The sequence below is a fragment of the Pipistrellus kuhlii genome, unplaced genomic scaffold (assembly GCF_014108245.1).
Source record: "Pipistrellus kuhlii isolate mPipKuh1 unplaced genomic scaffold, mPipKuh1.p scaffold_m20_p_24, whole genome shotgun sequence".
NCBI classification, from domain to species: domain Eukaryota; kingdom Metazoa; phylum Chordata; class Mammalia; order Chiroptera; family Vespertilionidae; genus Pipistrellus; species Pipistrellus kuhlii.
Window position 1 is genome coordinate 8,518,287 of NW_023425523.1, and position 11,704 is coordinate 8,529,990.

The 11,704-nt window shown below is 51.5% G+C and overlaps 1 protein-coding gene across 2 annotated transcripts; it reads left to right on the forward strand.

Annotated features, from left to right (window-relative positions):
* Positions 1-1,042: 1,042 nt before the first annotated feature.
* LORICRIN (loricrin cornified envelope precursor protein) lies at positions 1,043-3,934 on the forward strand. Of its 2 annotated transcripts, none has more exons than XM_036453013.2 (2): positions 1,043-1,143; positions 2,308-3,934. In XM_036453013.2, the coding sequence occupies exon 2, from the start codon at positions 2,331-2,333 to the stop codon at positions 3,693-3,695; it is 1,365 nt and encodes a 454-aa protein (XP_036308906.1). In that variant the 5' UTR covers positions 1,043-1,143; positions 2,308-2,330; the 3' UTR covers positions 3,696-3,934. The 2 variants fall into 2 exon arrangements, with proteins under 2 accessions (XP_036308906.1, XP_036308907.1); XM_036453014.1 differs by lacking the exon at positions 1,043-1,143 and adding an exon at positions 1,150-1,698.
* Positions 3,935-11,704: the final 7,770 nt, after the last annotated feature.

An 11,704-nucleotide genomic window follows, 5' to 3' on the forward strand; every position in this document is an offset into this window, starting at 1 on the left:
TCAGAAACTCCTGTGCAGAGGCTTTGTCAAGGTGACACAGCTAGCAAGTACCAAAGGGAGCACCTAAACCCAAACACCGAACCCCAAGTTTATTCATTCCATGGCTGTCTCTTAGGCTGAGGTCATTGTTGCCCACAAGTCCGCAGAACACCAAAGCCACAGGGACCACCTGGTGGATCTCTAGCTGGCTCCTCGGCAAGGAAAGTCAGCATTGATTATCAATTTCCACAGACACCTGCTGTCCCAGGAACAGATCAAAGTAGCCACCTGTGCTCCATTAGCTACGGCAGTAGCCACGGTGTATAACCCCAAATTGGGTGCAAGAGTTTCATTCACTCTCGCAAGCTAGTGGGTAAGTCAGAAACAGCCCAGCAGAGCACATGAGACCCTGGGGGAGAAACAATTGTTGCTGAAACCAGTTTGGCTCAGTGGATAGAGCATCGGCTTGCAGACTGAAAAGTCCCAGGTTCGATTCCGGTCAAGGGCATGTATGTTGGTTGCGCGCACATCCCCAGTAGGGGGCGTGCAAGAAGCAGCTGATCGATGTTTCTCTCTCATCGATGTTTCTAACTCTATCCCTCTCTCTTCCTCTCTGTTAAAAAAACAAAACAAAACACAATTATATATAAAATTGTCAAAGGAGAAGGCAGGCTCTCTTTAGAGTTACAAAGATTTCCTAGCAATGGGATCGGAAGCCAAACAGTGGGATTCGAAAGGTCCCACTCTTTGGACCAAGGACTGACATATCCAGGGTGATTCCCTCAGGCCAATTCAAGAGTCAGTCAGGGACACACTCCTCAGGCATGGGCCTCTGGTTACGGCACGCACCCGGGCCCAGAGGACTGGAAAACAATGTCAGTCATCCACTCCGGCTGGCCGTCCCCCTGCCCAGCCTGCCGCACAGTTGCGTCAGAAGAGGGGCCAGTCACACACGAGGCTGCCCATTTCAAGAATGCCAAAATCTTCATGAATGCTTGCAATCACAGGGGGGTGGGGCGGCAACGTGGGTCACGTAACAGGTCAAACACAGAGGGACTGGCCCCAATCCATAGATGAGTCACAGCTAGAGTATAAAACCTCAGGAGCTCCAGTGCTCTTCACACAGCCAGCATCTCCCTCTCCTCACTCACCTTCTTCTTTTGGGTAAGTGTGGGTTCCCTGGCCCTGGTCTTTCCAGCGGGTCTGCCCAGCCCCGCAGAGGCTAGAGCAGGGGATGGACAGGCAAGCTCTCTCGCTGCCTTGGGAGCTACCGGGCCTCTGGCTTCCCAACTGCATTCGTGCTTAGGGGGGGGATTCAGGCGGGAAAGAAAGGGGGCGCTGGGCTGAAGCTGTGTCTTCTGGCCAGAATGTAAATGTCACAAAGCAAGACTTGACTCTCCTATCTCTCAGGCACCCCTGTAGGGGGCCAGGCATGGTGCTGGGCACAGGGAGACACTCGGCAGAGACTGTCCCACAAGGCCTGGGACTGGGTTGCCAGGAGAGGCGGAGCCTACTCCCAAGGAGTAGAAGGGAGAATGAGTCATGGGAGAGATGGTAGGAGCCATCAGAACCCCAAAGCTTGTTTCACAGAGAGAGACATTCTGAGAGGGGAATGACTTGTGAGATCCTGAGATCCGACTTCCTATTGACTGGTCCAATCCCCTAGAGACCAAGGTTGGACTTAACAAGTGGTAAAGGCGGTGGTGGCTGATGCATCGGGTGAGAGATGGTGATCCAAAAGACCGATGGAGTCCAGGCAGGACCACGGCCGAGCCTCCCTTTTCAGATAACTGTCCCGGATCATGGCCAAGCTCAGTGGGATAGACCAAGAGCCTGAACCAAATGCTTTTGCAGAGAATATGTTACAGCAGCTTTCTGGTTTTCTGGCAAAGCCTTTGCTGTGCAGGGGATGAGTAAAATCCCCACCATAGGTGAAGGTTTGTGGTCTTCTCCTATTTGCACTCATTGAATCGGTGCTGGGACTGGAAGAAATCTGAGAGATGAAGTACTACTCCAACCTCTCACTTTACAGGAAGTGAGTGTGGGTCCTTTGGTCCAAAATCACCCAAGAGGCCAGAGGCAGAGCTGGGGAGAGAAAAAAAAAATGGGCACCACTCACTAGGCTAGCTAGGTAGAGCTTGGGAAAAAAAGAGAGCATGCAACTCTTTTCTAAAGAGCCCAGCCAAGAGCTCCCCGGGATCTGAACAAGGAGAGCATGAAGCCTGAGCAAGCCATGCTGCGCTGGGTGATGGGTTGCCATGGCTACAGCCGCCTCCTCGCCTGCATCCTCTGGACACTGGTCCATGATGGTCTCTCCTCTCCTTCCAGGGTTTCCTTCCACCTCAGAGAAGATGTCTCAGAAAAAGCAGCCCACCCCTCAGCCCCCCGTGTTCTGCGGGAAATCCTCCGGCGGAGGCGGCGGCGGTGGCGGCTGCGGCGGCGGCGGCGGCGGCTACTATAGCGGCGGCGGCGGCGGCTGCGGCGGCGGCGGCGGCAGCTCCGGCGGCTGCGGCGGCGGCGGCAGCTCCGGTGGCTGCGGCGGCGGCGGCGGCTCCGGAGGCGGCATCAAGTATTCTGGGGGCGGCGGCTCCGGCGGCGGCGGAGGCTCTGGCTGCGGTGGCGGCTATTCCGGGGGCGGCGGCTACTCCGGCGGCGGCGGCTGCAGCGGTGGTAGCGGCGGCGGCTCCGGTGGGGGCATCAAATACTCCGGCGGCGGCGGCTCCGGCGGCGGCGGCTCTAGCTGCGGCGGCGGCGGCTACTCCGGCGGCGGCGGCTGCGGCGGTGGCGGTGGAGGCAGCTCCGGTGGCTGCGGCGGCGGCGGCGGCGGCTCCGGAGGCGGCATCAAGTACTACGGGGGCGGCGGCTCCGGCGGCGGCGGCGGAGGCTCTGGCTGCGGCGGGGGCTCGTCCGGCGGCGGCGGAGGCTGCGGTGGCTACTCCGGCGGCGGCGGGGGCTACTCCGGCGGCGGCGGCTGCGGGGGCGGCTCCTCTGGTGGCGGCGGCGGCGGCCAGCAGATCTACCAGAGCTCCAGTGGCGGAGGCTACTCCGGCGGCGGCGGCTGCGGCGGAGGCGGCTCCTCCGGGGGCGGCGGCGGCGGCTGCGGGGGCGGCTCCTCCGGGGGCGGCGGCGGCCAGATCTACCAGAGCTCCAGTGGCGGAGGCTACTCCGGTGGCGGCGGCTGCGGCGGGGGCTCTTCCGGCGGCGGCGGCGGCGGCCAGATCTACCAGAGCTCCGGTGGCGGAGGCTACTCCGGCGGCGGCGGCTGCGGCGGAGGGTCCTCCGGCGGCGGCGGCGGCGGCTGCGGGGGCGGCGGCTACTCCGGTGGCGGCGGCTACTCCGGCGGCGGCGGCGGCTGCGGCGGGGGCTCCTCTGGCGGCGGCGGCGGCGGCTACTCCTCCCAGCAGTCCGCCCAGGTCTGTTGCGTGCCCCAGGAGTGCTCCGGCGGGGGGTCCTCCGGCGGCGGCGGCGGCTGCGGAGGCGGCTCCTCCGGGGGCGGCGGAGGCTGCGGCGGCGGCGGCTCCTCCGGAGGCGGCTGCTACTCCGGTGGCGGCGGCGGCGGCTCTGGCTGTGGCGGCGGCTCCTCTGGGGGCGGCGGCTCTGGCGGCTGCGGTGGCGGCTCCTCCGGGGGCGGCGGCGGCGGTTCCGGGGGCGCCAAGTGCGTGCCCGTGTGCCACCAGACCCAGCAGAAGCAGGCGCCCTCCTGGCCGTGCAAATAAGGCCCCCGGGGCGCCTCCGAGGCGCGGGAGCTGGAGGTGTTCTTCTCCGCGGGCGCCAATGGGCTTAGTGATCTGATCACGCCGTGAGGTTCCAAACCCTGAACGTCTGAACCCGCCACCGGGAAGAAGCCACTGAACACTCGTGCTGTGTCTTGTCCTGCAGCTTCCCCCTTGGCTTCTGTACAGCTACCTCCCAACCCCGATGCCTCCTCGGCCAATAAATGTGCTGATCACGAGAATGTCTGGGTATCCACGTGTCTTTGTAGCTCCCAAGTTCATTCATTCTGTTCCTCTTCTCTCTCTTCTTCCATTCGCTCACCCACAGGTGTCCACTCATGCAACACATATATTTATTTATTCTACTGGGGAGGGGGAGGGTGGGGAGATGGGAGTCTCCAGGGCTGGGAAGAATGCCTGGCAGGGGAGGGGAGAACTCTGATTTGGGGCTTAAGATGGCAAAGTGCTCCCCAAACACAGCTATCTTGGGGAAAGATGTCAATCAACAGCCCCTGTGCACTGAGTAGCCACCATGGGTCTTCTCATTGAGCTCCATGATTTTTAAAGACGTGGCTACCCTGGGCAGATGCTCTCTCGCAGTCCAGAGACTACTCTGCAAGGTCTGAACGCAGGGCGGCTGTACCTTAGGGTAAGGTGACCGGACGTCCCGCTTTTGGCGGGACGGTCCCGATTTTTAACAATTGGTCCCGCGTCCTGCGGCGTTTTATGCGGGACAAATTGTTGGAAATTGGGACTGTCCCGCCAAAAGTGGGGCGTCTGGTCACCTTACCTTAAGGCCACCAAGCGTATGCTACCCACACTGACAGGAGAAGGAGTCCTTGTGTCGGATGCTCATGAGCCTCTACAGAGAGTAAGGCTGTTCTTAGGCACTTGTAGGGACAAGAGGTAGAGGAGCCTCGTCAGTTTAGGAAAACACAGCCTAAGTGTGTGAGATGTTCGACACCAGGACCAGAGAGGTCCTGGGGAAACACGGGACGCCTATCACTTAACAAGAAAGAAGGTACAGCTACTCTGTTAATGACCTATTACAGAACCTCAAAAGAGATGGAGAACATCAGCTAGGTCAGGAACTGTCTAGGCTTATGGTTGGCAAACTGCAGCTCTCAAGCCACAGAAGAACTTTTTTAAGGTTAAAAAATTTGGCTCTCGCCCTAACTGGTTTGGCTCCGTGGCTAGAGCATCAGCCTGTGGACTGAAGGGTCCCGGGTTTGATTCCGGTGAAGGGCATGTACCCTGGTTGCGGGCACATCCCTAGTAGGAGATGTGCAGGAGGCAGCTGGTCAATATTTCTCTCTCATCGATGTTTCTGGCTCTCTATCCCTCTCCTTTCTTCCCTGTAAAGAGTCAATAAAATATATTTAAAATAAAATTTTGGCTCTCAAAAAAAAATTTAAATTGTTGTGCTGTTGATATTTGGCTCTATTGACTAATGAGCTTGCTGACCACTGGTCTAGGCCCTCTGTCACATCCTGATTCTATCTGCCAGAAGTAAAAGCCAATGTATTGATTTACTCAATGCAAATCACCTGCTACATGAATAAACCCAGGTGTTCTTCATACCCAATCACGGCTTGAGACAGAAAAGACAAATCATTTCTCCCCAGCTCTTTCATTTAGAGTCACTAGCACACTATCATCATTTTACAGCAGTCCTTTGTGGAGATCAAAACAAGTATGATATTTAAAGACCGAATAGTCCAACCACTGCATTGTACTTTTAAATGTCTTCAAGATTTCCTTCTTTTATTAGGTTGTTAAGAGTTTTTATATGGTGGTTGAAAACTGAGGTGACACCATGGATTTTGTTCTCTAATCTATGAATGGAGTGAGTTATATTAATATATTTTTCCATGTTGAGTCAACTTTGCATTCCTAGAGTGAAATTCAAGTTATTTTTACATTGTTCTTATGCATTTTGGGATTTAGGTTAATAATTTTATTTAATATTTTGCGACTGTTTACATATGAGATATTCATTTGCAGTTTTTCTTTACTATCCATTTCTGGTTTTGGTGTCAAGGATAACAGACAGCTTTACAAAATCCAATGGCATATGAACCTGTCTTTTTATACTCTGTAAGGATTTTTATATACCTAGAAAAGTTTATTTCTGGAACATAAGTAGAATTTACAAGTAAAATTGAGCTTGATGTTTTGTTTCATGGGAAAAGTTTAAATTCTTTGGTTATATAATGCCTAGTCTTAATTCTGTTTTGAATATTTACCGTATTTTTCAGACCATAAGACGCTCCGGACCATAAGACGCACCAGTTTTTAGAGAAGGGAAATGAAGAAAAAAAGATTCTGAAACAAATAGTGTCCTAAAATATTTTATGTGCATTAAAACCCAACATCACAGTCATAAACACATGTAATCAACCCTGTAAAGTAAACAGCAGCATTTAGAACCATTTTAGAGCCGGGCAAGCACACAGAGACCACACAGAGCCGGGCAAGTAAAAAAACTTTTTTTTTTAAAGTATATGTGTAGGCTATATTTGGACCATAAGACCCAGGGACTTTTCCCCCCCACTTCTGGGGGAAAAAAAGTGCGTCTTATGGTCCGAAAAATACGGTACATCTTTCTCAGAATATTTTCCATTTTATTGTTTTTATTTTGTTGACCTAAGGTTGTTCATAATATCCACTTAATGTTTTAATCTTTGCTGCATCTTTAAGTATATATTTTTTCATCCCTAATAGTCATTATATATATATATATATATATATATATATATATATATATATATGTATATGTATATATGTGTGTGTGTGTGTGTGTGTGTGTGTGTGTGTCTGTGTGTCTGTGTGCCTTTTTAAAATTCCACAGAAACCGCTGGAAGGAAGGGAATATGGTGCTCCTCGCCTTCCTCTTACCTCTTTGGCTTCTTCTTATCACTCCCTACCAGGTGCTCTTCCTCCAGCCAGAGCTGTGTCCTCATCTCTCTTCTCTGGGTCTCTGCTCCTTTGCTGATGATCTCACCCACCATCGTAGTTTGAAGTTTTCAGCTTGCAGGTCCTCCTTAGAGCTGCAGGTTCGGACATGCAGTGGGCTGTGCAATGGCCATCCTGGCTCCCACATGCCCTGTAGTGAATGTCTCTCCTTTTCCCAAAAGCCTTTCCCAAGCTATAAAGCCTCAGGTCACTCCTTCCTCCTCCTCTTCCTCTACACCCCACGGAGGAGGTAGAATTGTTACCAGCTCAGGGCTTGTACTTTGAAGCTGGATGGAACTGGGGCCAAGACTCAGTTCCCAGACCTGTAAAATGCACTAGACAGACCCACCACTTAGAAGGCTCTTGAGAAGAGTGAATGGGGTAGTGCAGATGAAATGCTCATATCAGCCAAGAGCATTCTAGGCCTCAACAAATATTAACTAAAATTTGCAAGCAATTAGCTGCCAGTCTCTGGTTCTGATCTCAGAAATGGCTCCTGACCCTTCCTTCTTTCTGCATGCTATGGCCTGACTGACTGTTTTTGTTGTTGTTTTTTGTTTTTTTTAAATATATTTTTTTATTGATTTTTTTACAGAGAGGAAGAGAAAGGGATAGAGAGTTAGAAACATCGATGAGAGAGAGTCATCGATCAGTTGCCTGTTGCACACCCCCTACTGGGGATGTGTCTGCAACCAAGGTACATGCCCTTGACCGTAATCGAACCTGGAACCTGTCAGTCCACAGGCCAACGCTCTATCCACTGAGCCACATTGATTTCCGCCCCATTGTTTCTAATCTAAGTTCTTCATTAGTCACATTAGGCTTTTCATTTCTCATACTGCTGAGAGTCTTATTTTATAATATGAAATTATATTTAATGATATGTAATTGCTGGTTTCCACTAACACATTTTGCCCTTAATATTAATCTATCTATAATAATAAAAGCATAGTATGATAATTAGACTGGATGTCTTTCTGGATGACATTCTGGACGAAGCTGGGGCTGTAAGGGAAGCCTGGGTCCCAGGTGCCAGAGGGAAGCCAGTGCCAGCAACCATGGGAAGGAAAGCCTACTCTTGCACAAATTTTGTGCATTGGGCATCCAGTGTTCTTTTTTTTTTTTTAATATCTATTTTATTGATTTTTTACAGAGAGGAAGGGAGAGAGATAGAGAGCTAGAAACATCGATGAGAGAGAAACATTGACCAGCTGCCTCCTGCACACTCCCAACCAGGGATGTGCCCGCAACCAATGTACATGCCCTTGACCAGAATCGAACCTGGGACCTTTCAGTCCTCAGACCGACGCTCTACCACTGAGCCAAACCAGCTTCGGCCATCCAGTGTTCTTATAAGATCCAGTGGCTTCAGAAAAGTGACAGCCGAGAAGTGCCAATTAGAAGCCCAAGGTGGCCCAGCTGGTAAGGACACGGAGCAGGGACTGCAAACTCAAGCTGCCTGACTTCAGTCAGTGCACTTCCCTATAGTCTGATGTCCAGAGATACAGGGACCCTGTGCCCTTCTTTTGTGGAAACTCTGATGGGATTCAGAGAATATGGATCACCCACAAGGCAACCTGGGCAGAACTCAGGTTGCTCACTCAGGGAACGTTTAGGCCATGATTTCTCTCTCTCTCTCTTTCTCACTCTCTCTCTCTTTCTCTCTCTCTCTCTCTCTCTCTCTCTCTCTCTCTCTCTCTCACACACACACACACACACACACACACACACACACACACACACCTGAAGCTGTTTTTTGGGGGGAGGTGGGTTAGGGAACAGCAGGGAAGTCACTCAGGGAACATCTAACAGTTCCAACTACCAATCAAATAAACAAAAACAAAAACAAAAACAAAAACAAATCTGACCTGACAGCCCCTTGCTGTTGCCCTCAAGATGAAATTTCAATGGAAACGCTGAAATTACACCAGTCTAATCCCAGGGCTGATCTCCCAGAAATATCACTTTTTACTACGACCTCAAAGGTCCCACACAAACTGGCTGTTAGTTGGAGTCCCATCCCGTACACCAAAAGGTTGTGGGTTTGGTTCCTCATCAGGGCATATACCTAGGTTGCAGGTTTGATCCCTCGTCAGGGCGCATATGGGAGGCGACCAACTGGTATTTCTAACATTTCTCTCTCTCTCTCTCTCTCTCTCTCTCTCTCTCTCTCTCTCTCTCTCTCTCTCTCTCTCTCTCCTTTCTCTCCGACCCTCGTTCCCTCCCTTCAATTCCCCTACAAATCAATAAAAACATATCCTCAGGTGAGGATTTTAAAAAGGGGGGATTCCCAAGGGATGTGAAAAGGATGAGATGAAGGGAAGGGGTACAATAGAAAGGTGGACCTTACGGAAGAGGGCTCATCACCCACTGAGGCTGATGTGAAGAAAGCTCTGGGCATGTGGTCACAGGAACATGTGTGAGGTCGCAGGAAGCTGAGAGAGGTCCTGCTGGGGGCCTCCATGTTGGCTGACAGGAAGAGGGTGGGGAGGGGAAGGAAGTGAAGTGTAGTGATATTTGTGATGAGTGAGGGAGCAGAGGCTGACCACGAGCAAAGGGAGATGTGTCCTCAGGCAGTGCTGGGCTCTTCTGGGAGACGAGCATGCCTCCTCCTTCAGGTCTCAGGACAGGTTGCCTGGCCACTGCATCCTGATGTGCCCAGAGCAGTTTTGTGGGCACAAGTACCAGGACACCAACACCTGGCCCACTCCTGCAGCAAGTGCCCCAGCAAGTTGGCATCTCCAGCCATTGCTCCTTCTTTCCTGTAAGTGCACTAGAAGGACATCCCGCCTCCTCACGCAGCAGGTTCTGGCAATCACCCCTGGCAAAGCTGCTCCACCCTACATTCCCAGCCCTGGTCTGAAAGCTGGCTCATCTGCACCACCTACTGGCCAAGTTAGGGCAGGACTCCAGTTCTGTTCTGCTTTTCCCTAATCCGGTGCCCCCCACACCCCCCAAAAAAACAGCTGCAGGTGTGTGTGTGTGTGTGTGTGTGTGTGTGTAGAAATTGGCCAGGCAAAAAATGGAGGGAGTGGGGGAGAACATTCCAAGCACAGAGAGAGACAGCCCGGAGAAGGTCCACAGCCTATGGCTGTTAAGGCTCCATCTCACCTCATGATGGTTCCCTATAGGTCCTCTCCCTCACCTCATCCACACCCATCTCCAGATGAAAACTTCATTGAGAGAAGGCAACGTGGGTTGCTGTTATTCAGTGTGAGCTCATATGGGTATTGCACACTTATTTGTAATTTTGCAAGTTTTTTCTTTCATCTTCAAATAGCAACCCAGAGGATTTTATCCTGGCCTAAGCTGGATAGAATAACAAACCAAGAGGATTGAGCAAGTATCCTTGGCTTCACTGGAACCAGAAGGTAAACCAAGATTTCTGTGATTTTAAGCAGCAACATCCCTGTAACTTCCTGGCACCAGAAGTCTACAAATCACAAAGCCCTGTTCTCCCTCCACAAGCCAAGCCAGTCAGAAAAGTCCTCTATGCGTCATCTCTGGCAGCTATAGAAATACAACACCACTTCCCACATGCCTGGCTCGGCACCAGGCTGGTGTGTCCAAGTTGGCTCATAGGATTCTGCAGCCATATCCAGGTCAGTTGGCCAGAATCCCAGAAGATGCACACTTGAGACGTCAACCTCATCACATGTGTATAAAAAGACTAAAGAGGGAGAGGGCCATGAAGAATGGAGTTCGAGGATACACTTGCCTTTTAGTGAAAAACAAGAATAAAGGTTTCAGATTGGAATTCATAAGAATACTAGAGGCCTGGTGCACGAGATTTATGTACTTGGCAGGGGAGGGTGTTCCTCAGCCTGGCCTGTACTCTCTCACAGTCTGGGAGCCCTCGGGGGATGTCCGGTTGATGGCTTAGGCCGGCTCCCCTAAGTCATCAGTGGGGAGATCCTTAGCGCTGCTGTGGAGTGGAGGCAGGAGAGGCTCCCTCCACCACTGCTGTGCTCACCAGCCGTGAGCCTGGCTTCTGGCTGAGCAGCACTCCCCCTGTAGGAGCACACTGACCACCAGCTCCTGCATTGAGCGTCTGCCCCCTGGTGGTCATTGCATGTCATAGCGACAGGTGGTTCCACAGTTCCATGGATTTACACATTTGTCTTTTATTATATAGGATTGGTGGAAACTGAAACAATGACTGTGGATGTTCAATAATAAAAGTGGATTAATAGTAATGGACAGTGGCATTTCTACACCACATGCAACCTTATGTGCACACACACATATTTTACACAATCCCTCTCCCCCTCTGGCAGTCATAGAATATCAGGAAGGGATGATAAATAGTTTCTGTAAGATAGATAGTCCCATTAGTGGCTGGTGCACCACACACACACAGCAGAGACCTGTGGCTCAGGGTCACTGTAATCCTAGAGGTAGATTTCTGGAAAAACTATACCGGGCAGTGATGGGCACTCAATCTGGGCTCTTGGGCACATCTCCTCGGTTACTCATCTGTGAAATGGGACCACAGTGCCCTGGGTTCAAATGGGGCGATGTCTGTAGGAGTGCCTGGTGCTCATTGCCCAACGTGTGTGAGGGATGGTAATGAAGGATTTGAATAAAAATGCCAAAGATAAAGAAGTGATCAATGGCTCGTGGAGGATGACAAAATCAAAATTCAGAAAGAGTGCAACACATTTTCAACTATGAGGTAACCCTTCTCATAGGATGCTCATCAAGACAAACCAGAGTCCCACCCTGGTGTTGAAATGGGCCTGATGATGCTTGATGGGCTAATAGTCGTTGTGATGGAAAGACCCACAGGGCCAGCGGGGCTGACCATGTGACCAAAGGCACACCAATCCTAGTTGCATTGCTGTTGTTATTATTACAACGTGAGTTCAGGACTGTGCCATCTACATGGGTTTTTACATGCATCGCCTTCTTCCCTGAAGACTGTCATGGAATCAAGGGGAGTAATCACTTCAGGGAACTCTGAGTCAGGGGACCCCTTGGTATTTTTCCCACTTCCGGTTGTGAAAGGAATGTGAGCACAGAAGGACAGCCCAATGGCGTGTGACAAGGGGATAGAA